The sequence below is a fragment of the Petaurus breviceps genome, unplaced genomic scaffold (assembly GCF_028583685.1).
Source record: "Petaurus breviceps papuanus isolate PSGF00001 unplaced genomic scaffold, PetGlider_PUasm1.0 225, whole genome shotgun sequence".
Taxonomy (NCBI): Eukaryota; Metazoa; Chordata; class Mammalia; order Diprotodontia; family Petauridae; genus Petaurus; species Petaurus breviceps.
Genome location: NW_027185889.1, coordinates 22,499,582 through 22,524,772, shown reverse-complemented (window position 1 = coordinate 22,524,772; position 25,191 = coordinate 22,499,582). Strand labels below are relative to the sequence as shown.

General features: G+C 39.0%; 1 protein-coding gene and 1 long non-coding RNA gene across 4 annotated transcripts; one reads left to right on the top strand and one right to left on the bottom strand.

Annotated features, from left to right (window-relative positions):
• Positions 1 to 1,846: 1,846 nt before the first annotated feature.
• Positions 1,847 to 9,067, bottom strand: LOC138166737 (uncharacterized). 2 transcript variants are annotated; one of them, XR_011169708.1, is made up of 4 exons: positions 8,675 to 9,067; positions 6,439 to 6,517; positions 4,252 to 4,320; positions 1,847 to 2,051 (listed from the first exon to the last, which is right to left on the bottom strand). It is a non-coding gene; the product is annotated as an uncharacterized lncRNA (long non-coding RNA). The 2 variants fall into 2 exon arrangements; XR_011169707.1 differs by having other exon boundaries at positions 8,759 to 9,067.
• Positions 9,068 to 9,325: 258 nt separating this feature from the next.
• Positions 9,326 to 23,466, top strand: ARL1 (ARF like GTPase 1). 2 transcript variants are annotated; one of them, XM_069095231.1, is made up of 6 exons: positions 9,326 to 9,538; positions 13,719 to 13,856; positions 19,235 to 19,316; positions 20,929 to 21,040; positions 22,459 to 22,637; positions 23,072 to 23,466. In XM_069095231.1, the coding sequence occupies exons 1-6, from the start codon at positions 9,535 to 9,537 to the stop codon at positions 23,100 to 23,102; spliced, it is 546 nt and encodes a 181-aa protein (XP_068951332.1). In that variant the 5' UTR covers positions 9,326 to 9,534; the 3' UTR covers positions 23,103 to 23,466. The 2 variants fall into 2 exon arrangements, with proteins under 2 accessions (XP_068951332.1, XP_068951333.1); XM_069095232.1 differs by lacking the exon at positions 9,326 to 9,538 and adding an exon at positions 9,752 to 9,894.
• The last annotated feature ends 1,725 nt before the right edge of the window (positions 23,467 to 25,191 follow it).

Sequence of the window (25,191 nt, the reverse complement as noted above, 5' to 3'; positions counted from 1 at the left end):
GTTTCCATATTAGTCATTTTTACAAGAAGGGGGAGCAGAGCCAAGATGATGGAGTAAAAGCATTTTGTACAAGAAGATTAAAATACAGGAAAAAATGAAAGAAATAAAGTGAAAATAGCATGCTTTAGTCTATATTCAGACAATATCAGTTCTTCCTTTGGAGGCAGATAGTCTGCTTCATCATTATTCCTTTGGGATTGACTTGGATCATTGTATTGCTGAAAATAGCTAAGTCATTCACAGTTCTTTATTGAACAATATTGCTATTACTGTGTACAGTGTTCTCCTGGTTCTGTTCACTTCACTATGCATCAGCTCATGTAAGTCTTTCTAGGTTTTTCTGAAATCAGCCTGCCTGTCATTTCTTATAGCACAATAATACTCCATTACAATCATATACCATAGCTTGTTAAGCCATTCCGCAACTGATGAACATCTCTTCGATTTCCAATTCTTAATCACCACAAAAAGAGTTGCTATAAGTATTTTTGTACAAATAGGTCCTCTTCCCTTTTTTCGGAAGAGTCACATTTTTTTAACTTGCTGATAAATGAAATAGTAGCGCAGCTCTGTTTCTCCTCAGAGAATTAAAAGGTGCTGCCTATTTCATTGTGTATTCAAGGGCACCAAGAAGCATTATTTCACAGGATATTTAGATATTTTGCTTGCTTATCATAAAAATTTTGATCAAGAAGTCAGAATGTGTTAGATATGGTGAACATAGCACAACAGCACCAAAAATGAAAATGACTACTTCTTAACAGATAGGAAATAGCTGGTTATTGATACCAGATAAAAAAGCAAGACAGTGAAAAGAAAGACTATGTTCAAATGCAGCCAAGTTACTTCAGAATCACGTGGTGCAGTTAGATCATTAGTTGCTTGATAACATCAAAATCAACATTCAATTAGAAAGGCTCATGACAAGAAGTAGCAACGAGCAATTATAATAGCTCCAACCCAATCTTTTATAAATAAACCCTACAAAGTAAGCACTCGTGTATACACTGGTTTTCATTAAAACCATTCTGTATGTCACAACAACTCTCAGAGACCATCTACCAAGTTATAGGGGGTTTCCCTATGCTATCCACACTGGAAAAATCATAGATCTTTGAAGTACTGAAGAAATTAGTATTCCTTGATATGACCTTCTGCAGTTTCACAGACTAGCTTCCATTTCTTAAAACGAAATCTGAGCACCAGAACACAATGACAAGGTCCAATATGTCCTGGGAGACACACACACACACACACACACACACACAGAGCTAAATATAAATTCCTTTTCATGGATAAGACTTAGGACAGGAGTTTACACTAACAAGAAAAAATATATACCAATTCATGGCAATTTTTTTGAAAATAAATAAAATTATCCCTCAATGATGAGGAGCAGCAAGACAGTGAAAAAAGCACTGGACAGGTCTGGTTCCTTAAGAAACAGTTCTAATCACAGTTCTACTATTTATGTTGGTGGTCCTAAGTAAGTCACTTAATTCAATCAGCTTTGAACAAGAGGTGCTGGGGGTGGGCGAGCGCTGACAAGATGAACTGCAAAGTCTATTCCAAGGCTACAATTCCATGTGCTCATACAGTTAGAGTTGGAAAGGACCTAATAAAGTCATCTCATTCAGCCTTTTATTTTACAGATGAGGAAACTGAGGCCTCAGAGGTTAAATGACTTGCCTTTTACACAGGTAGTGACAGAGGCAGAATTCAAACCTATGACTCCAAATCCAAGGCTCTTTGCACTGTACTGTATGCCATACTTATATCCTAATTATTTGATTTTGTGTGAATTTATAGTTAAAGCATATTTAGACTCAATTAGTTGCTCTAGGTACTTAGGATAGTTTTAAATAATTAATACAAATTTTCAATTTTTCTTGGAATCAATTTTTTTTTAATGTACATAGATATTTATTGACCTGACCTGGTTGAGAATTTAACAATCCAAGAGCGCCCCCTTCTGGTGTTTTACAAATACAACATCTTCCTTTGAGATGATTGGCTATGGCCTCCAGTCAGATTTAGGTTCAGATCAGCACCTTTCAGGTAATAAATAAAAAAAAAATACATTGGAAGGACGAATAAATCCACAGTACCAATCAATCAACCCAATAACCAATGAATCAATTAATATTTATAAAGGGATTATTATTATATGTCAGGCACTATGCTAAGTGCTAGGAATACAAAGGCAATGGGAAATAGCCCCTCTCCTCAAGGATCTTACATTCTAATGGGGGAGACAATGTACAAAGTATATGTATATATTAGATATAGACAGAGGTAATATTAGAGGAGAAGGTACTAGCAGCTGAGAGAACCAGGAAAGGTCTCTTGCAAAAAGCGACCTTTGAGCTTTGTCTTGAAGGAAGTCAGCAGAGATTCCAGAAAGCAGAGGCAGGGAGGAAGAGCCACTTAGGCATACAGATACAGTCAGTGTATAAAGGCATGAAAGTGAGAAAAATGGGTCATTGGATATAAGGTAAGTACAAGAAAGTCAGTATAACTGAATTGTAAGTGTGTGAAGGGGAATAATGTGTAAGAAGATTAAAGATAGGAATGGGACAGGTTGTAAAGAGTTTTAAAGGTCAAACAGAAGAGTTTATATTTAATAGTAAAGGTAATAGAGAACCACAGATATTAGTTGTATGGGTTATGACATGATTCTTCTATGCATTTTAGGAAAATAACTTTGGGGGCTGTGTGGAGAATGGACTATCATGAATTATGGTTAAGAATTAAACTAATACTTGTGGTGTTAGTTTCAAAAACAGCTTATTGTATTTTCAAAAGAAACACAAGTTAATAACTTTGTAATCTTTGTATTCAGATTTAATCCTATATACATGGTAAATTAGGTCTAAATGAATGGACAAAGAACACCTTAGAAGAGGCAAGACATAAAAAAGTTCAGTTGTAGGATGGACAGAAATGTTCATTAGCAGGCCACATGACAGCTCTGAAGTCTGAAGGGCATAAAAAATATAGATGGTTAAGGCCCATGGGACCTACAGGACAAATGATAAGGTGAAGTAATATTCTATTTCATCAGAAGGATTAGAATAGTTGTATGGACAATCACATCCCTCTACTTGATTAGCAGCAGCCTTGATGGGATCCAGATAGCCTAAAGGTGGGAGTGGAGGTGAAGGGCAGGCCCATTTCCTTAAGAGTTTTCTTTCTTTCTTAGCAGATTGCAAAATTAACATGAATTAGGAGTAATAGTAATAACTTTATTTCAAAATGCATATATTAGCCTGTCTTTCCACTGGTACTTTGGCAGATCTATGCATCATTACATGCATATATCATCAATGCAGATAATAACCCCTTCCTGCCTTCTCATCTTGTCCATATTTTCCCATAACTGTATTAAATAAGACAGAAGCCTTCCTCTGTTTTTTTATAATATCATAATTTTAGAGCCGGAAGGGATGACAGAAGCCACTGACTGCAACTTACTCATTTTAGAAATAAGGAAAAGTGAGGTTGAGTAACTTACCCACAGTCCTAGAGTGTCCCTATATGGGATCCGACTCCAGGCCTTCCTAATTCAAGTCCAATGCACTATCCATTATGCTATGATGTCAATCTGTGCCAAATACCAAGGTATTCTTCTAGTACTTTGGGGGGAAGGCAAGAGGGTGGTACCAGTGTAGCATTGACATATCCATACATTTATTTCTCTCATTCTTTTTTTTCTTGGGAGAACAGTTGGGGTTAAGTGACTTGCCCAAAGTCACATGGCTAGTAAGTGTTAAGTGTTTGAGGCTGGATTTGAACTCAGGTCCTCCTGACTAGCTGCCCCTCATTCTCCCTTTTTAATGAAACAAATCCTTGAAAATGTTTTCATGTTACTGATTTCATGTAAGTCATCTTTGGTTACATACTACATCCATTGACTTTTAGGCTGTCATTTTAATTCTTCCAAAAAGGATGATATTCTTTTATTCCATTACTCAAAACTACATAGAATTATCTGGAGAATATTGATGTTACGGGGATATAGTTAAGAGTAGCAAGAGATCACTGAAAGAAGGCTACTGTTTCTCAAAAGTGTTCCAGCTTGAGGTCTTTCTGCTACTCAATTCTAGTCTCCATCTGCAAAACCTAAGCAAGACACGGACTGATGGATTACTTTAATAGGTGGGTGCCCTGCTAGGAACATGTTATATAGTCTATACAATAAACATGCTTTTAATTCACTTTCTTTTTTCACCGAGGAATCATTTGACCTACCTCTTTCACATTGTGATGGATTTCCCTGAGCAGTCTTAGTGTTCTAGTCTCTAGAAATTAAAATATTATCTGCAAATAGAAATAATTGGAAAATCAAAACATTACTAGTAAACCTTATTTTTCCCCTTTGAAAGATTCCCATTTTGCATGAGGAAGTAGGCTTGGATGATTTTTTTTACTTGATAGTATTTTATTTTTTTCCAATTACATGTAAAGATAGATTTCAACACTCATTCCAGTTGTCTGTAAGGTGCTTGGTTCTTCTTCAGAAGCTAAAGCTACGTTAGGGTGAACCCTCACTTCAGCTGGTGACTAGCAACACTACAAACAAGCATCGGTCTGCTGAAATGGCTGTCTCCGAGCTTGCCTGCATCTACTCTGCCCTCATCCTTCACGATGATGAGGTTACTGTCACAGAGGATAAAATCAATGCCTTCATTAAAGCAGCAGGTGTAAATGTTGAACCATTCTGGCCTGGATTATTTGCCAAGGCCCTGTCCAATGTCAACATTGCAAGTCTCATCTGCAATGTAGGAGTTGGTGGACCTGCCCCAGCAGCTGGTGGTGCTGCCCCTGCTGGAGGAGCTGCTCCTGCTAGCACAGATGCCCCAGCTGAGGAGAGGAAGCAAAAAAAGACTCCGAGGAGTCTGACGATGACTTGGGCTTTGGTCTGTTTTGACCAAATATTTTTTGTAACTTTAAATAAAAAGCTTAACTCACACTAAAAAAAAAAAGATTTTGAGCTTCAAAATTTTTCCTCCCTTCCCAAACAATAAACAATCTGATATACATTATACATGTACAAATATGGTATAGATATTTCCACATTAGTCATGCTGTGAAAGAAAAATCTAAGTTTTGGTTCATTAGAGGAAGTTACACTGAACATGTAAAACAGGGTTGTATTTCATTTTCATAAAAAGAAAAGAATAAATCATCAATGAGACAATATATATATTTTTATTTGGGAAGGAAGAACATTGGCTAAGGATGGAAGAACATGATTTGTCATTAATGAACATCTGCCACAAGTATCTTTGATGCTTTATAAAGTAACATTCTTATAATATTAGAGAGTAATATTGGTAAAAAAAAAAAAAAAAAGAAAAAAGAGGTCAAAAGGAAGGCTCACACTTTTCCTAAAATAAGACATTAGTAAACAATCAAAAATGGTTATAGACAACCAGAATCCCCAGTTCCTCACAAGAAAAATAACAGCAAAAAATAAAATAAAATCTGCATAGTATTTTTACTCATCTTCCCTTGGACCAAAAGAGTTACCATACTGTGAAAGACCCAAGATTCATCTTGCCCCATATTCTATTGACCAACAAAAGCTATAACAGAAAGAATTATGGAGTCTTAGAGTTTAGAAGGCCTTTAAAGATGATTTAGTACAAGTAACATTTTACAGATTCAACAAATATTATTAGTTTCCTATAACATGTGAGACAATGTTAAGTACTGAGGCTAGAAATCTACAAAGCCAAAAATAAGCATCTCTCTCTCTGCAAGAAGTATATATGCAACTAAAAGGATGCAAGTCTATTCAAAATAATGTAAAGTAATTTCAAGAGAGCTCTGTTAACAAATGAGATCAGGAAAAGCCTCATACAGATGACACCTGAGCTATGCTTTGAAGGAAATCTGGGAGACTAGCATGCTTGTAGGCAGCACAAGAATTCTAGTAAATAAGAAAACTGAAGATGAAAGTGACCAAATGAAGGAGAAAGGCTACTGAAAGAGATGGGAAGAGGATGAAATCAAGGGCACAAGTTGAGGGACTGACTTTGGCAAGGAGGATCACCTGTTCATTAGAGACTATGGCAAAGGAGGAGAGAATGGGAGATGATGGTTCTGAAGTGTAGAGAAAAAAAAAGGGGCAACTCACAAAGGAGAAAACTAGCTCAGTAAAATGATGTCATTTGTCCGAGGTCACACAACCAATCAGTGGTTGACAGAACTAGAGCCCAGATCCTTTGAGCCCCATGGGGTCCGATGCTACCATTGTGGCTATTGTGGGAGGACATGACTGTGTCCCCTAAAGTCAACTTTAAAGGTTAGGCATGAACTAGTTGCTTTTTTGGCCACAGATGGTTCTATAATTCATAAATTATACAAATCTTTTCAAATTCTTTCACATTTTCCAATATCACCATTACTTCATTTTATTTGTCCTAAACTTACCTCCCTCAAATTTAAGAGTGGCCATATTCTTCCTTCACTTTAAATTTCTTAAAGGTGGGGTGGAACTTTAGTTTCTTTTCTGAAATAAGTCATGGGCAGATCTTTATTAAAAACAAAAGATTTATCTAAAAAAAAACCTTTCAGCCAAATCATCACATGACTTCTAAAATTCTGAATGGCAGAGAAATTTTTTACTTCCTTACTTTGATAAGAGATTTGCCTATGGGGTACTCAGCAGAAAAGATTATGAAATACTATCTTATGTTTTAGTTCAGTAGTTACAATATAAAGTTTACATGTATTTCCCAACCTGTGACCCATACCCACAGGGTTGAAGTTTTTGCAAGAGGTCCTAAATCCACGTATAAAATACTGGACACAAAATTTCTCATACATGTATTATTTTTAAGTGTATTTAGATGTGAGAAACTTTAAAAGCATGACTAAATCCATAGTGATCTTTTGTCTTTTCTCAGTCAATAAACTGATACAATTATTACTTAAGGAATTATAAAATTTTAAAATGTTGGGATCTATCATACCATATTCCCTTTCTGTTGGGTTTTCAGGGGAATGTGTTTGCTGTAGATAATTGCATTTAAACAGGCCAGCTAATACAAAAAGCTAGAGATATAAAAGGCTTCAGGGAGGAGAGATAACTAGTCAAAGAGTAATTGTCTTGATATGAGAGATTGGGTCAGTGCAATCATACTTTTACTGTGTAGATATCATAACAGCCATAAAGCTGTATCTCTCTGACATCAGCAATATCCTTCAATTGTTCAGCACTCACTACCTCAGATATCTTAATTGGAAGTGTAATATGATAACTTTAGGATATGCAGATAACAGATGCTTAACTATTTAATGAATGAGTCAGTTTAAATGAACAAGTGTACAAAGTACAGAAATCTCCACTACCACAGCCTTAAGAAGTAGATATCGATCTTGGCGTGAAAAACTCTTGTGAGGGGAAAACATACTACCTTCCGAGAGCGTATTCCAATTCTGGACTACTATGAAGAGCTTGCAACCTTGCATTGCACTGTTAGAGCCTACACCTGTCTCTCTGTAATCTCACCCTTCCTCTTTTCTGTTCTCTGAGTACAAGAATAAATCGATGTTTAAAGTGGCAGATCTTCAAGTACTTGAAGACAACTGTTCTATCTTCACAGAATCATAGATTTTCAGCTGGAAGTGACATCAGAGTCCATCTAGTCCAACCTCCTTTTACAGATGAGGAAACTGAAGCCCAAAGACATAAAATGACTTGTCCAAAGTCACACAGGTAGTAGAGCCACGACCTCTCTATGTCATCTCTCCTATGGGACAACACCACTCTCTCTCAAGTTCTTTCAAGCAGCCTTAAACATTTATGTAAATGGAAGCAATGTTTTAATAAACAATCCCCAAAGGCTGACATAACAAAAGGATGCTAGATTTGACATCACAGGACTTGCATTCAAATCCTTGCTCTGCCACTTACTACCAGTATGACCCAATCCGGTTACTTTCCTTCTCTGGGCCTTAGTTTCCTCATCTGTAAAATAAGGGGGTTGGGTTCATTGGCCTCTAAGGTTTCTTATAGGTTTAGATCTATGATCATTGTTGAACAGTTATCACTTTCAACCAATGGACCTCCCTAGGAAATAACCCTCGATTTAATACACATTCATTATCTAGTGACAGGTTAATCAGCACTGTGGAGAGGAAAGAGCCCAGGATTTTGGAATCAGAGGATGCCGGTTTAAATCCTGACTCTTCCATTTAGTACCTACATAGCCATTGAAAAGTCAGTTCCCTTTTCCTATAAAGTGTGGGAAGAGGGCTGGACTAGATAGGTGTTCTCTTAGGTTGCTTCCAACTTTAAAATCTGTGACCTTATGTCAGTTACACTCTTAGGGTCTCAGTTTCCTTATCTGTAAAATTAGGGGAAGGGGCTCGATGGCTTTTGAGACTTTTTGCAATTCTAATTCCATGATCCCCTGTGTCCGTTAACCTCTGTGCCTCAATTTCCTTATCTGGTAAGTGAGGGGGTGGGCTCATTTGGCCTCTGGGATTTCTTAGTCTAAAATTTTAACCCCTGTGCCTCAGTTTCTCCATCTATAACTTGACTGGGCAGGGTTTTGAATCCATGAGCTTCCCCTTCCGCCAGGTAATGGGGCTGGGCTCTGGGATCCCTCCAATTTCATGAGCTTCCCCTCCCTATGCCTCAGTTTCCCCATTTGTCACATACATGGGGCTGGGCTCTCCGGCCCCTCCAGCTCGGAGTTCACGAACTTCCCCTCTCTGTGCCTTAGTTTTCCCATTTGTCACATACATGGGGCTGGGCTCTGAGGCCCCTCCAGCTCGGGCGTCTACGCTGCGGGAAAGCCCCTCCTCCCATCAGCCCCAGGCCTCTGTCCGGCCCCGGACTCGTGCTCCCAGCTGGGGGCTGTGGGTCTCACTTCGGGACTCGTCCCACCCCACGGCCCGCTGCCTGGGGGCTCCCTTCCGCCTCACGTGGAGGGAGCGCGCAGGTGGAACTTGCGGGGAACCAGCGGCCTCGCCGCTTCTGTGGCTCCCGTCAGGAGCAGCCGCCGCCAATCTCAACCTCCAAGCATGCGCACTGAACATCCCCGTGCAGCCGCAGTCTGCGCCAGAGGCCCCGCCCCCGGGCTGGCAGTAGGTTCCTATTCAGCGTCTGCAGATTAGCCACACCGTCTATTCAAACTTTAAAAATAAAACCACAATTTATACAGATTATAACTAGATGAAACGCAAAAAGAGACTATAATATGGAGAAATTTATTTAATTATTAATTTTCATATCTCTTAGTTTTCCGAATATGACATGAGAAAGGATCATGTCGAACGGGCCGTCGCCAACGCGGAGTTGGTTTGGCACCACTGCGCAGCCGCAGCTTCCCTTTCTCCCCGCCCCCGCTTCTGCCGGGAGTCTGACGTGGAAGTCGTTGCCGCAAAGGCCACTTTGCTGGGGTTGGGGCTGGGGTCGGGGAGCCCGAGGAGGCCGATCGGCCGCGGCGGCGCTAAAGCCCGAGAAGACGTTGTAGGACTCGGGAGCCGCGCACCAAGCAGGGGGGAGCCGGCGCAACCATGGGTGAGGCTTCCGGCCGGGGGCGGGTCCGAGGAAGTGTCCCCCCTCCCTTTTCCCTCCTCCCCCCTGTTGGGGCTGCAATCCTCTTCCCACCAGATGACCTTTCCCCCCTCCCCCCCAGACCCGGGCAGATTTCCTCCTCACTCTTCGTGCCTTAGTTTCCCCATCTGTAAAAAAAAGGGGGGGGGGGTGGTGTTGAGGACCTTTCAAGTTTCCTTCCAGCTCCATGTTCCTGATCCACTCCTTTCTCTTTCCGCACGGACCCCCCCCATTTCCCACTGAACCTTCTGGAGCCAGTGTTTCTCCTATGGCAGAGTATCCCTTCCGAGGAGAGAGAAATGCCTGCTCTTAGCGGAGAGGTTAGGAGATGTTGCTGGGGGGCGGGGGCGGGGAGCTGAACGATTCAGATAAAGACAGCCGGGTTTTTATGATCATCCTGGGCTTTGGCACCTTGCCCGACCTGCGTGATTGCTCCCGTCGTCAGGGTCAGGAGCAGGAGCAGGAGCAGGAGGCGGAGGTGCGAGCATTGTTTTAGTCCTGTTGGATAAGTGTCTGGAGAACGGGCTCGGTCTTTACAAATCCCGCCTTCCTCTGTGTGTGTGTGGGGGGGGGGGGAGAGAGAGTTTGTGTGTGTGTGTTTGGGGGGGGGATTCATGCCAGGGCGACCAACATCTCCAGAGACCTCAGTTTGAGGGCGGTTGCACCTAAAGACCTAAATCTGTCATCCTCTGTGCCCCTGGTTTCTGGCTCTAAATTGAATCTTCCAGGGGTTCAAGTATCTTCTCTGTGCAGATAACTAGTTCCCCTACTTATAGATAGGACCCTGAGTGGAACGGCTCCTCCTAGGAGTAAGTAGGTTCCCCCTGTTATTTTGCTGCTGTGAGAGGTGCCACAGTCCGTGTCCCGTGGCTAGACTCACAATCCCTGTGATTCCAAATGATAGTTTGCTTAAGACAAAGCTCCCTTGCCTGCTCCTTCATATTCAGTATCAGCTCCATTCTTCCCCTGTCTCTGTTCCCTTCTTTGTGACCTCTGGAACCCTTGTTCTGCTGTTAATAAGCTGCTCTTCATTTTAGATTTGTGCTTTTCCTCTGGAAATTGCTTATATCTTTATCTGCAAAATGTATGTATAAGTGTGTGTGTATATATATATATATATATATATATATATATATATATCTTGTATATATGTATGAATACGTGTGTGCATTTATATATGTAGATGTGTGTGTGTGCATGGAGAGAGTCAGCTGTCTTAGGGTTGTTTCATTTTTTTTTTTTTAATTTTTGTACTCCTAGTGCCTAGGACAGTGCCTGATACATAGTTAGGTGCTTAATAAAAGCTTATGGAATCAATTCCCCTTCAATAGAAGTCCTTGGATAAAGGGGTAGATGACCACTTATTGAAGCATATTGTCAGTTTTGGTTTGGGATGCTTGATTTGGGTACTGATTTTTTCTTGGTCTGGATACAGATTTCACTAGATGATCTTTGGTTTGGAACTCTTGTTTTAGATACTGATTGCACTAACTGGTCTTTAGAACCCTTGGTTTGAGTATTGATGGCACTAGATGGTGGTTTTTTTTCCCTAACTCACAGACTCTAAGATTCCTAATTAACAGTATTAGTCATTCTGAACTCTCCTGTATGTCTGTCAGGCATCTTACACTTGAATACATCCAAAATAGAACTCAATATCTTCTTAAACCTGCCCCTGTTTTTCTCCCACAGTTCAGTATTTCTGTTGAAAGCATCACCATCTTCTCAGTCATTGAGATCTCTAACTTCAAAGTTAGCCTTGATTCTTCTCTCTGTACACAGTCATTTGCCAAAGTATTTTCTACCACAATATTTATTGTATCCCCTTTCTCCATTCACAGTTCAGTTCTAGTTCAAATCCTTATTACCTCCCACCTAGATTACTTTAATAAGCTCCTAATTAGTTTCTTTGCTTCTAGAAATCTTGTATTATTATTATTATTCAGTTCTCTACAGTTGTTAACCTGGAATCTGTGAACTTGGTTTTTTTCTTTCTTTTAAATAGTATTTTATTTTATTTTTCCTAATTTCACGAAAAGCAGTTAACATTCAGTTTTAAATAAAATATTGAGTTACAGATTTTCTCCCCCCCTTCTATCCTCTCTGAGAGGTAACCAATTTGATACAGGTTTTATATATATATATGCACACACACACATACATATGTATATGTACATGTAGTCATGTAAAACATTTCCATATTAGTCATATTGTATAAGAAGAAACAGAACAAAAGGAAAAACTATGAAAAAATAAAGTACAAATAGTATCTACAGGCAGATTCCATCAGTTCTTTCTCTGGGTGTGGATAGCATTTTCCATCATGAGTCCTTAGGAATTGCCTTGGATTGTTGAATTACTGAGAAAAGCTAAGTCAAAAAGGTCAATCATGGCACAGTGCTGCTGTTACTATGTACAATGTTCTTCTGGTTCTTCTCACTTCATTTTCCATCATTTCCAGGTTTTTCTGAAATCCACCTGTTCATCATTTCTTATATCACAGTCGTATTCCAACACAGTTATATCCTATCTGAGAATTTATCTATGAAAGTTTTTTTTCCCCAATTTTCTTATTTCCTTCTCTTCTTTGCTACATTGGTTTTATTTATACAGGAAATTTTTCATTTTAAATAATCAAAATACTTCATTTTGCACTTCAACAATTCCTTTGCCTTAAAATATAGTTTAAGGTCTGGTACTCTGGAATCTCCATTCCTTACTCTAGTACTTTTGTCCGCTAAATAAAATAGAAAAGCTTGAGAATGGCATCCAGGGTCTTCTACTTCGGTCTGGCTCCCACCATGTGAGCCCTGTTGACCTTCTTGCCATTCCCTAGTTCTGGCCTGCCTCTTCTTGCCTCTGTGCATTACACATGGGCCATCTCCCATGCCTGGAGTGCAAAGATGAAAATCCACACAGTCCCTGTCTTCAAGAAGCTTGTGATTTAGTGGGGAAGATTGAGATTTGTACACCATCATTCGTGAGTGAGTGGGCTCCTCACTTTCCCCATTCTCTACCTGGTGAAATCCTTTTCATTCACAGCCATGAAGTCTTCCATGGGCCCCTCAGAAGCAATCCTTCCTTGTGTGAGTCACTTGTGCACTCAGTCATATTCTAATTTGGGTTACAGTTGCTTGAGTGCATGTCTTAATCCTCTGCCGAATTATAAGTTCCTTGAGGACAGGGATGGTGTGGATTTTCATCTTTGTGGCCCCCTTGCTTATCAGTGTTTGCACATCATAAGTGCCTAACCTTTCACAAATGCTGAATTGAATTTCCAGGACATAGTGATGGCTTAAGGTATCCACACTTTATTGGCTAGTTCATGTAACTACTACAGGTATGTATTTGCAATGTCAGTATGGATTATATAGGAAAAGTGGGGCTTTTTCTTTCTTTTGTCTGTACAGAGCAGAATCTGAGAACCAGACTGGTGTTTTATGGCAGTGGTGTTAAAACTAAAATAGAAATGGATGCCTGCTGGCCTTCTGTTGACTTAGGCCACAAATTAACATCATCTGTGTTTCATTGTATTTTTAAACATTTCCCAGTTACATTTTAATCTGATTGGGGAGTTGGTTGCTTCTTATAGTGAAGAATTTCATTTATTAGAAACCCATTGACTTTGTGGAGTATTGAAGTCTGAATTTCCCAGAAACAGATCCAGAGCAGAGGGATCCTAGAGAAAGTCCTGCTGACTGATGCCTGTCTTGTAGTTTCTTGGCATTCTGCAGCATTCAGGCCCCCACCTCTCCATACAGAGACCTCTTAATCTTGATGCTTCTCTTCCAAAGCTGAGGTTCGTAGTTACAAAATTAAAAGGTAGTATTTGGCCCTGATGGCTCAGCAGGGACTCAGCTGTACTGTAGACTCAATCCCTGCTGGGATAAATGTGATAACAGGTAAGAGTTGGTTCATGAATGAATCACCTGCAATATAATGCATATAAGTGGGGTGACAGATAATGAAACAGTGCCTTTTTCCTTCATGAACTAGAAATTCCCTATATTGACAGCAAAATGAAAGTTCTAGAAAAAACTAGTTGACCACTTTGAAAGGAAAGGAAATATTAAAATAATCAAATGTTTCCCTTTGTAAAATCTAGTCCCCAAAATAACATGACACTTATTTGTTTGTTTTGTAGGTGGCTTTTTCTCAACTATTTTTTCCAGTCTGTTTGGAACTCGGGAGATGAGAATTTTAATTTTGGGATTAGATGGAGCTGGAAAAACAACAATTTTGTACAGATTACAAGTTGGAGAAGTTGTTACTACTATTCCCAGTAAGTAATAATAATTTGAATTTGCTTAGCATTTTACAAGTTATACAGTGTTTCTTCCATACACTTTTGTTATCATACCCCATTTACAGATGAGGAAAATGGGGAGAAGCCCATGTGGTGAGGTGCCCATGGTTGCCTGCGTAACCTTACATGGAAAAACTAGGCCTCGAGTCTGCTCCTTCATTGCTCATTGTTCTTTCTATGGCCCCTGTGTCCTCTCTGGCGCCAGGACAGCTTCTTATCTGTAGGGCCCTTAGAGAGTTTACTCATTCCCGTGCAGTGTCAATTACTCTTGAAAGTGGAAGCTCATTTGCAGTGTTCTAAAACTTCCATAGGACCATTGTTGTTGTTTTCTTACTTTCTCATCTTGGTAAAATTTTTTTTTAAATGGAACAACTTTTCTTCTCCCTACCCCCCCCCTCCCACTTTTCCTTAAAACAAAAGGAAAGCCAAAATGACCTCACTTGCCATCATAGGCAACATTCTACATCTGTAGCCCCAACTTCCCTTATTCCTCTACCCCACCCCACTAAGGTATGTCATAAGTTTTATTATCTGTCCTCTGTAAACAATGTAAAGTCGGTCCTTGCATCTAATCTGAGTTGTTGCCTTATAACTGTCATTAGATTACTGTAGTCACCGGATATATCGTTCTCCTGGTTCCACCTTCTTAACTGCAGCAGTGCATACAAGTCTTTTGTGTTCCTATAAATTTGTCAGTATTTATTGCTTCTTACAGTGCAAAGACATATTTCATTGCATTTGATTCTGATAACATTCCTGGGAGATAGATGCTATTATAATCTCGTTTTACAGTTAAGGAAACTGGGATAAATAGAGGTTAAGTGACTTGCCCAAGGTTACAAAGGTAAGTTATTTGTAGTAGAATTTGAACTCAGGTTCCTTCTGACTCCGGGTCTAGCTGTACCATCCAGCTTCTGAGTTAACTGCAAATTAACCTCTGCCTCAGGTGCCTCTCTAAGACTGTATATATTTCAGAGAAAGTGCTGAAAGGATTTCCTCATCATGAGGTCCCTTTACCAGTAAGAACCACAGGTCTGACTGACAGGCCAGCCTGAACCACCTCCCACTCACTCCAGAAAAAGGGAATGAGACAGTGTGGGATATTTCAGTCAGTGAGAAGTCATAGGACTGGAATTCCATTGTGAATTCTGTTGAGAAGTGTTCTCATATGGTCCCATTCAAATCAGTGCATACATAAAATGAATATTTAAATCAAGGCTTTCAGAGTCATTTCAGGGGCACACACTTTTAGTTATTTGTGATTTTTATTCACTTCAGTTTAGTGGAAAGTATTTAAATGGTGTACACAAAATTAGCTGAAATTTATCAGAGGTTCAACCTTTCTAGGTCTTGGATCCCTGGGAATTTTATTGATAATTTAAAGCAATGTCCCTTAACTTGTCTGTCCTCTTATAACATTGAGCTCTTACTTTCACTTTTTTCCTCTCCAAACCCCCTATTCCCTTATTTCTCTACAGTTTTATGTTCATTATCATTTCTTTCCTTCGCCATGAGTTCCAGGCCCTGGTTCTTAGTACTCCATATATATATACAGTATATCTGATTTTCCAGAAATACTGATTTCCATCTTTAACTTGCATGTAGGAATAATTTCCTTATCCATGGAGAAGGCCTGATGACTCTCCCTGGGTAATATTTTATCCCAGAATAACCTGATAGTGGTGACCCTTAATGGCCTTAATTTTTTAGTTTTTCTGTAGTTTGGGTATTGTAGGTATACTTACTGAAGTGTCATTAGCATGAATTTGCTAACAGGCTGATGATACCTTCTAGAACAGAAATTGAACCATTTGAGACCACTCTAATGTACTGAGTTGTACCTTTACCCAGACACACATGTATATACATATACTCATTTTTATTTTTTATTTTTTGCTTTTTTTGGAGGGCAGTTGGGGTTAAGTGACTTGCCCGAGTCACATGGCTAGTTAAGCGTTAAGTGTCTGGGGCCGTATTTGAACTCAGGTCCTCCTGACTCCAGGGCCGGTGCTCTATTCACTGTGCCACCTAGCCACCCCCATATACTCATTTTTACGCTGGTAAATTATTTTTATAATCCTTGTTACTCATTCAGCCTTTTGTTTCATTTGCATCAAATACAGTTACTTGGAAATAGTGGGACCTGTTGCAGTCAGGTCAATACCTGAGCCACAGCTGAACATGGTGGCCTCTCCTGGCTCTGTCTGTTTTACTAGAGGGTTAATATAAAGACATTAACTTTGCTTTAAAAATGCGCATCTTTGAGATTAGTAGGAAAGCCACAACCACTTACATGTATATGTATGTGTCTCTCCCATTTAAATTTAGAGCCTTACCTAATTCTAAGCCTTTACAGTAATTGCTATATCAGTATTCTTAATCATCACAGTAACAAGGTCCTTTATTATTTGCTTCAGTGAACTATAAATACAATGACTTCAGCACTCTTCAAATGCCTGTCTAGTCTGAGGGATATGAAGAATGTAAAAGGAGGAAGGAGCAAGTTAACATTGTGTACATTGTTGGCACAACTTCTGGGTTATTTCTCTACTACTGACCTTGTTTGATTTTGTCAGAATTGTCATGAGCAGAATCATGCCTCAGTCTGTTTCTTATCAACAATTACCATTCACTTACCCAAAGATGTGTTAGGTAGGGAGGGCCCTCAGAATGTGTCAGTCTAAGAATTGCTGGTTTGCAGTATCAAAAAATGAAAAAGGTGAATGTCCTACCAATGAAGATGAAATTAAGGCAATATTAAAGAGCTGTTTTACCCACTTATATGCCACTAAAATTGACAATCTTAAGTGGAGTGGATGAATACTTACAAAAATGTAAACCATCCACATTAAGAGAAGAGGAAATAGAATGCTTAAATAACCCTATCTTAGAAAAAGAAATTGAACAAGCCATAAATGAGCTCCCTAAGGAAAAAATCTTCAGGATCAGATGGATTTACAGGTGAATTCTATCAAACATTTAAAGAACAATTAATTTTAATACTGTATAAACCGTAACATAGGTGAAGGAGTCCTACCAAATTCCTTTTGTGACATAAATATAATTTTGATCCATAAACCAGGGAGAGCAAAAACAGATAGAAAACTATAGACCAGTTTTCCTAATGAATATTGATGAAAAATTTTTAAATAAAATACTAGCAAGGAGATTATAGTAATATATTACAAAGATCATACATTATAACCAACTTGGATATATACAAGGAATGGAGGGCTGGTTTATTATCAAGAAAACTGTAAGAATAACCATATCAAATAACAAAAAATAAAAATTATTATCTCAGCAGATGCAGAAAAACTTTTGACAATATAGGACACTCATTCCTGTTAAAAACACTAATGAGGCTGTATAATGAGTAGTGTCTAAAGACCATGGGCGAGCATTATCTGTAACCGGGATAAACTACAAACCTTCCCGGTAAGATCAGGAGTGAAGCAAGGATGTCCATTATCACCACCTTTATTCAATATTATATCAGAAATTCTAGCTTTAGCAATAAGACAAGAAAGAGAAATTGAAGGCATAAGAATAAACAAGAAGAAAACAAACTGTCATTCTTTATGGGATATGATGATATTCTTAGAGAATTAACTAAAAAACTAATTGAAACTATGAACAACTTTAGCAGAGTTGCAGGATGCAAAATAAACCCACATAAATCCATCACTATTTTTGTATATTACCAGAAAAAATCAACATGGAGAGATAGAGAAATTCCACTTAAAATAACTGCACACAATATAAAATACTTGAGAGTCTACCTACCAAGAGGGACTATCCACAATTATAACAGGAGAAATAGTAATTGCTCAGGGATAGGCCAACTTAATATAATTAAAATGACAATTCTGTCTAAGTTAATACCTTTTTCAGTGCCTTACTAGTCAGTCTACCAAAGAATTATTTTATAGAGCTGGAAAAAAAAATAACAATCTGGAAGAACAAAAGGTTAAGAATATCAAGGGAATCAGTAAAAAAAAAAAAAGTGAAAGAATGTGGCCTAGCAGTTTCAGATCTCAAACTGTATTAGAAAGTGGTAATCATCAAAACAGCCTGGTACTGGTTGAGGAATAATACATAGTAGTCAATAACCATAGTAATCTAGTGTTTTATAAACCCAAAGATTGAAGCTTTGGGGGTAAGAACTCACTATTTGATAAAAATTGCTAGGAAAACTGTAGTTTGGCAAAAACAAGGTGTAGACCACACCTCACATCATCTGCCAAGATAAGCTCAAAATGGATAAATGATTTAGACATAAAGGATAATATCATAAACCAATTAGGGGAGCATGGAAAAATTTACCTGTCATGAGAAGTTTGTGACCAGACAAGACTGATAGAGATCATAGGAGGAAAAATGGATAATTTTGATTATATGAAATTAAAAAGGTTTTACACAACAAAACCAATATAAACAAAATTAGAAGGAAAGCAGGAAATTTGGGGGAAATTTTTTATAGTAAATTTCTCAAATATATAAGGAACTCAGCCATTCCTTAGTTAACAAATAGTCAAAGGATATGAACAGGCAGTTTTCAGAAGAAATCAGAGCTATCTATAGTTATATGAAAATATGCTTTAAATCACTTTTGATTAGAACAAATTAAAGCAAATTAGAGGAAATTAAAGCAACTCTGAGATAACATCTCACACTTATCAGATTGGCTAACATGGCAAGAAAGGAAAATGGTAAGTGCTGGTAGGGATATGGAAAAATAGGGACATTATTATTGATGGGAGTTGCAAACTAATCCCACTATTCTGGAGAATAGTTTGGAACTATGCCCAAGGGACTGAATACCCTTTGACCCAGTAATACCACTATTAGGTCTGTATCCAAAAAGATAAAAGGAAAAGGACCTATACTCAAGAATATCTATAGTTCCTTTTGTGATAGTGAAAGATTGGAAATTGAGGGGATGCCCATCAGTTGGGGAATGGCTGAATAAGTTGTCGTATATGACTGTGATGGAATACGATTATGCTGTAAGAAATGATGAGCGGGATGGTTTCATAAAAACCAGGGGAAGACTTACATGAACTGATGCAAAATGCAATGAGCAGAATCAGGAGAATATTGTGTACTGTAACAGCAATATTGTACAGTGATCAACTATGAAACACTTTTTATTTTTTCAACATGGTTAATATGGATATTTTTTGGAGTGTTTTGCACAGACTTCACATGTATAATTGATATATTTCTTGCCTTCTCGATGTTTGGGAGAGGGGCTGAAGGGAGAGAATTTGGAACCCAGAATTTTTAAAAATGAATTTTAAAATTAAAAAAAAAATTTTTTTAAAGAATTGCTGGTTTGTTTTCTCTTTCAGCCATTGGTTTCAATGTTGAGACGGTAACATACAAAAACCTTAAATTTCAAGTCTGGGATTTAGGAGGACAGACAAGTATCAGGTAACAGACAACTTTGTTGTATGGTACTAAGATATAATTATTTACCTTATTGAATTTAACAGTTTTGCAAACCATAAAACTCTATCTGAGGATCATAGGATCATAGATTTCGAGCTGGAAGGAACCTGTAGAACTGGAGGCCATTTAGTCTAATCCCCTTATTTTACAGGTGAGAAAACTAAAACCCAGAAGTCTTCTACACAGGGCCAAGCTTCCAGCCAGGGTCCTGACTGCAGTTCTAGTGATATCAACACTGTACCAACTGTCTTCAAAGTACCTTCCTGCTACTTAAATGGTGGAAGCCCAGATCTGTTTTAAATTAAAATAGCATAAAGCTTTTTAATGGCCGGCCACCTCGCAGAATTCCCATCAGTTTCTTACCTCTTCCTCCCCCATTCAGGGTCTCTACCTTTTTCTCAGGAAACCAAATTGATACTATTTAAATGAAACATCTTCCTGAGGGACCTCACATGTGTACTGTCATGCATTTCCTTCTGTTTTCATCAGATCCCTTCTCTTTGAAGAAAGACTTTCAATCCTCCAGCTTCAATATTGTTGTCAAATCTTATGGGTAATTCTTGAGCACCTGAGTCTAACGTTGCTTTTATATTTAAAATGGCTGAGAGGCATTGTCACTTTGGTCTAATTTGTGAAAATGTAGATTTAGGGATGGCATGGTATCAGCCCAGTATTTCTGACATTGACACAAAGGGATATTTTTTGGTGTTGTATTATTTATGACATCATCTTAAAATGGTAGGACTGTTTTTGTCCATTTCCTTACCCTCATGCCCCCAAACAGCTCATTTCTAATTTTCCTCCACTCCTTCTAGGGAAGATAGTTATAAAATTCTCTAAACCCTCTTGAACTTCTTAGTATTTTTAGTCTATTATTACCTCTTGGGATAACGTGATCCTAAATTTAGTATCTCCCATAGCATAATATTTTTCTTGTCCTGAATTAAAATGAAATCCTCCTCCTTTATCAAATTATAAGCTAAGAAATCTTTTTTTTTTTTTTAAGCAATTGGGGTTAAGTAACTTGCTCAAGGTTACACGGCCAGTTATTTCTGGGTGTGGTGCTGAGTGTCTGAGCCCGGGATTCGATCTCCAGGTCGTCCCAACACTGGAACCGGTGCTCTTACTCGCTGAGCCACCTGGCCGCCCCTAAGCAATTGGGGTTAAATAACTTGCTCAAGGTTACACGGCCAGGTGTTTCTGGGTGGGTGCTAAGTGTCTGAGCCCGGGATTCGATCTCCAGGTCTTCTCAACACTGGAGCCGGTGCTCTTACTTGCTGTGCTACCTGGCCGCCCCTAAGCTAAGAAATCTTACTTGGGTTTTAACTAAGGGATTTTTAAGTTGCCTCCCACTGATGTTCTCTCATTGTAAAATTTTTGAATATCACAATCAATTTGAATTTGTGGGAAGTCCACATTAACCCTATCCCCATATAATCTTCATGACATGACTTGGACCATAAAAAAATTCTTTTTTTTAATCTGTCCTTGTAGAGACTCCTTCTCCTAAGCATTGACTAAACTTTACCTTGGCTATAATGAATTTTTTTCTTATTTCAGATTATGAGAGCCTTTATTTTTGCATTTTCTGCAGGCCATACTGGCGATGTTATTATTCAAACACAGATGCAGTCATTTATGTCGTAGACAGCTGTGATCGAGACCGCATTGGAGTTTCCAAGTCAGAGTTAGTTGCCATGTTGGAGGTAAGAAAGCCTCCATCCATTGTGGATGTTTCCTTGTGTTGGGTTGCTTTGGGGAGGCAGTTCTCTATAAAAGGAGGCAGTTCTCTATAAAACTGAATTCACATTTATAGATTCTCAGGGTAGGAAAAAACTTGAGAGGTCTCAGACATTCCACAGATGATACAATAGATTCCCTGAGAAATAAGTGTCAGCACTGGGATTCAGACCCTTTCTCAGGTTCACTTTCCCATTGGCAGTATAAGCAGCAGCAGAACCTAGTTCCCTCCTCTGAGGTCCAGGCAGTGGTCGCTCATTGCACTGCCCTGTGTGACCTTAAGCTGCTTCTGTGAGTCTCATATCCTCTCTGAAGTGTTTCTAAAAGGAGAGGTAAACGTCCAAAAAGCATGTGCTCCTAGGTTTCAGGCTCAGTTCATTTAAACATGTGTAAAAAATTTTAAAAATCATCAGTTAAACTTTTAAATTTAGTATAGCTGAAAAGGAAACTTTCTAGAAAACACGGTCATCCACTGGGGAGACTTCAGGTATAGGATCTGGACCATCTTATATGTAGGAAGGAACAAGTTTTCCAAACAAAAGGATGTTTCCAAGAATGAATTTGGTTTATCTAGTATTGTCAGACCACTGCTGGCTGCTTCCCAGGAATAAATTACAGATTTTATAACTTATGTCACTTTTAATTTCTTAAAAAATTTTCCCCAATTAACAAGTATTTTCTTTGACACTACTAAGAAAGAAAAACAAAATTCACTTTTAAGAATTTTAAAAAAAATAAAATTCTGTTAGAGGTACAAGGAGCTATTCAGATTTACCCTTTGCATTAGGTTTTAATGAAATTAAATAAGTGCATCTGAGGAGTTCATCAAATTGCCTGATCTCTCACTACACAAAAGGTTTTGTGGTAATGGAGTTTGACTCCTGGAATCTAGCCTTTGAAATGGTTTGATCTCAAACCATCCTTCAATTGCATTAAAAAACAAGATTTATTAAGAGTAGAGGAAGCAAAAAAAAAGGGGGGGGGGTTGGCTAGGTGGCGCAGTGAATAGAGCACCAGCCCTGGAGTCAGGAAGACCTGAGTTCAAATCCAGCCTCAGACACTTAACACAAATACACACACACACACACACACACACACACACACACACACACACAAACTAGCCATGTGACCTTGGGTAAGTCACTTAACCCCAATTGCCCTACCTTCCCCCTCCAAAAAAGGGGGGGTGGCGCTAGGTGGCGTAGTGAATAGAGCACTGGCCCTGGAATCAGGAGGACCCAAGTTCAAATCTGGCCCAGACACTTAACACTTACTAGCCATGGGACCTTGGGCAAGTCACTTAAAGTACAGGGGCAGGATTTATCAGTCAGGACTGAACTTTGTGAAACAAATGTGAATTGTTGTATTTACTTCTCCTCTGTAGGAAGAAGAGCTAAGGAAAGCGATTTTAGTGGTGTTTGCAAACAAACAGGACATGGAACAGGCCATGACCCCTACAGAGATGGCAAATTCACTCGGGCTTCCTGCCTTGAAAGACCGAAAATGGCAGATTTTCAAGACATCAGCAACTAAAGGCACTGGCCTTGATGAGGCAATGGAATGGCAAGTATCACTTTGCTTGCAGAAATTTTATCGTTGTGATGATGGCACTAGTGATGTGCTCCTTCTTTCTGGCCTGGTCGCCTCTGATTGGAAGTTTGCATCCTAAGAAATGTGGCCTTCCCTCACAGAGGAGTTCCACACTAATTGGCCCACAGAGATTGAACCCCTAATTTAACCTCCAAGACTTCCTGACTAGTAATGCAAGATTGTGGGATTTTGCAACTGGGAAGGGGGAGCCAAGCCACCCCTTTTCGTTTTACAGGCAAGGATACTGGCTTTTGCATTCCCCAAATGCTGTGTCCAGGGTTCTACTGAGTGTGCTGAGGGATTTCAAATGTACACTAATAGAATACTGGATTGCAAAGATCTGTGCTCTCCAAGTCTGGTGAACACATTTGAAGTTTATTCCACTAAAATGTATTCTCTTCTTATAGGTTAGTAGAAACATTGAAGAGCCGGCAGTAGCCTCACACAATGAAGGTGATATCAGGCATCCTTTCTGGAACAGTCAAAAGAGCCACACACTACCACCAAACATTAATACAGTTTCTGGCATCTACTGGACTGACTGAAACACTCGTAATATTGAAAATAAAGTTTTTGTTCAAGGGATACCTTATCTTGATTGAACCAACTGAATGTCTATTCTGTATTATATAATCTTTTCTTGTTTTCTGTTTTGTCAAGGTAGAATCTGTTCATTTGTATGGAATTTCTAGCCAGGTATGGCCCTTTTGAAAAATGCATCCTTGTTGGAATTAAAATTTAATTTTGGAGTTAGTGGCTGTAGCTTGTTTGTTGTAAACACTAATAAATACTGTAACTGTCACTGTATAATGGATTCTTTTATGGTGCTGCTGTCCCTGGACAGGCTGGGCCTAGCCTGTGGCAAAGTAAAGAGCTGCTGTTGGGAAGGGCAGGATCAGTGCTAGAACACGCATCATCACCCTTTGGATTGTCTCATCCTTAGTGACTCCATACAACCCAGAGGAAGCATTTATTCATAGGCCTTAGAATCACCTTTCAAATCAATCTGGAGTCAGAATTCTAAAGGCCTTGTTGGGAGGAAAAGCACTACATATGGTCTAGTGGAAGGCCTGTCTCTATAAGATGGGTGTAGAGCAATGGCCCAGACTGCTTGGGAGGCTGTTTACCTCCTTTGTACATCAGGGCCTCACTTTTCTCCTCCTCCTCCTCTTCCTCTTTAGTTAACTGTAAACAGACTATATACGTAGCATGAAAGGGACCTTAGAGGACATCTGGGTCAACCCCTTCCATTGACAGATTTTGGAAACTGAAACCAGAGGTAAAACGACCTGCCTAACCTCACACAGAAGTAGAATTGAAGATCTGGCCTCCAAACTCGGCCCTGTTACGTATGTCATGTTGGTTTTTTGCCAATTTGTTGGATGTGAAGTTGTCCTGATTGCATTTTTCTTATTAGAGAGCTGGAACATTCACATGATTAATAGCATGCAATTCTTTTGAAAACTGTTCACATCTGAAAGCTAGGATCTTTTTTTTGGAGGGGGGAAGGTAGGGCAATTGGGGTTAAGTGACTTGCCCAAGGTCACACAGTTGTTTTTGTGTTAAGTGTCTTAGGCCAGATTTGAACTCCAGTCCTCCTGACTCCAGGGCCAGTGCTCTATTTACTGTACCACCTAGCCCCCAAAAGATAGATTATTAACAGTAATAGGCATACCACCTACATCTAGTTGTGCAGTGCCTTGGAAACAGCATGTAGGCCGTCAGGATGAGGAGAGAGAACAAACAATGGGATTGAATCAATTAAATGTGTAAATTGCTTGTTAACCCTTTGAGATGAGACTGAACAACTCTTCTTAAATAGCAATGAGGTGGGGGGAGGGAGGGTAATCCCCAAAATTCATGTTCAAATTAGGCCTAGTTCTGGGAACTGACAATACTTCAGACATTATCATGGGCCCTGGAAAATACCCAGCCTCTTTATCCTTTCCCCATTTCTTCCTGATGGGGTATGGTCACCTCTGGATTAGCTTACAGTAAATTCTGGTAGAATTCAGACCAAAGTCTTTTAGGTTTTAGAGTTCCTGATGAATTGAGAGTGCTGGAAAGCAAATACTGAGTGTCCACAGGCTTGTCTCCAAAAATTTGAGAAAAGGATCTATGTAGCAGAGCAGCAGAAATGGCCATAATTTAGTACTGACAACCTTGAATTAAGAGGTCAGGGGACCCGGCTACCTTAATTCAACTCTGGTTGTATATTCTTAGGCAAGTCAGGTGGCTTTGAACCTTATAAATAAGGAGTGTTGGACTCATTATCTAAATCATTAAATGTTAAACTGTACTCTGCCAATAAGTTGTTTGGGGACAGGTTGTTGCCTAATGAACTGGAAAAACTGGATACTTAAGATGATTATTACCATTAATAACATTTAATATGAACAGTTCCCAAAAGAATTATCACATGAGCCATATGAATGCAAATCAAAACAGCCCTGAGGTTTTATATCACATTCAACAAATTAGCAAAAAACAAAACATCACCAAAAGATGAAAATAATCTAAATTAAGG

Excerpts from the sequence above, each read along its gene's own strand:
- ARL1 (XM_069095231.1), top strand. Across the intron at positions 13,857-19,234 it reads AGTTGTTACTACTATTCCCA|CCATTGGTTTCAATGTTGAG; the intron begins GTAAGTAATAAT and ends TTTCTCTTTCAG. Across the intron at positions 22,638-23,071 it reads CTTGATGAGGCAATGGAATG|GTTAGTAGAAACATTGAAGA; the intron begins GCAAGTATCACT and ends CTCTTCTTATAG.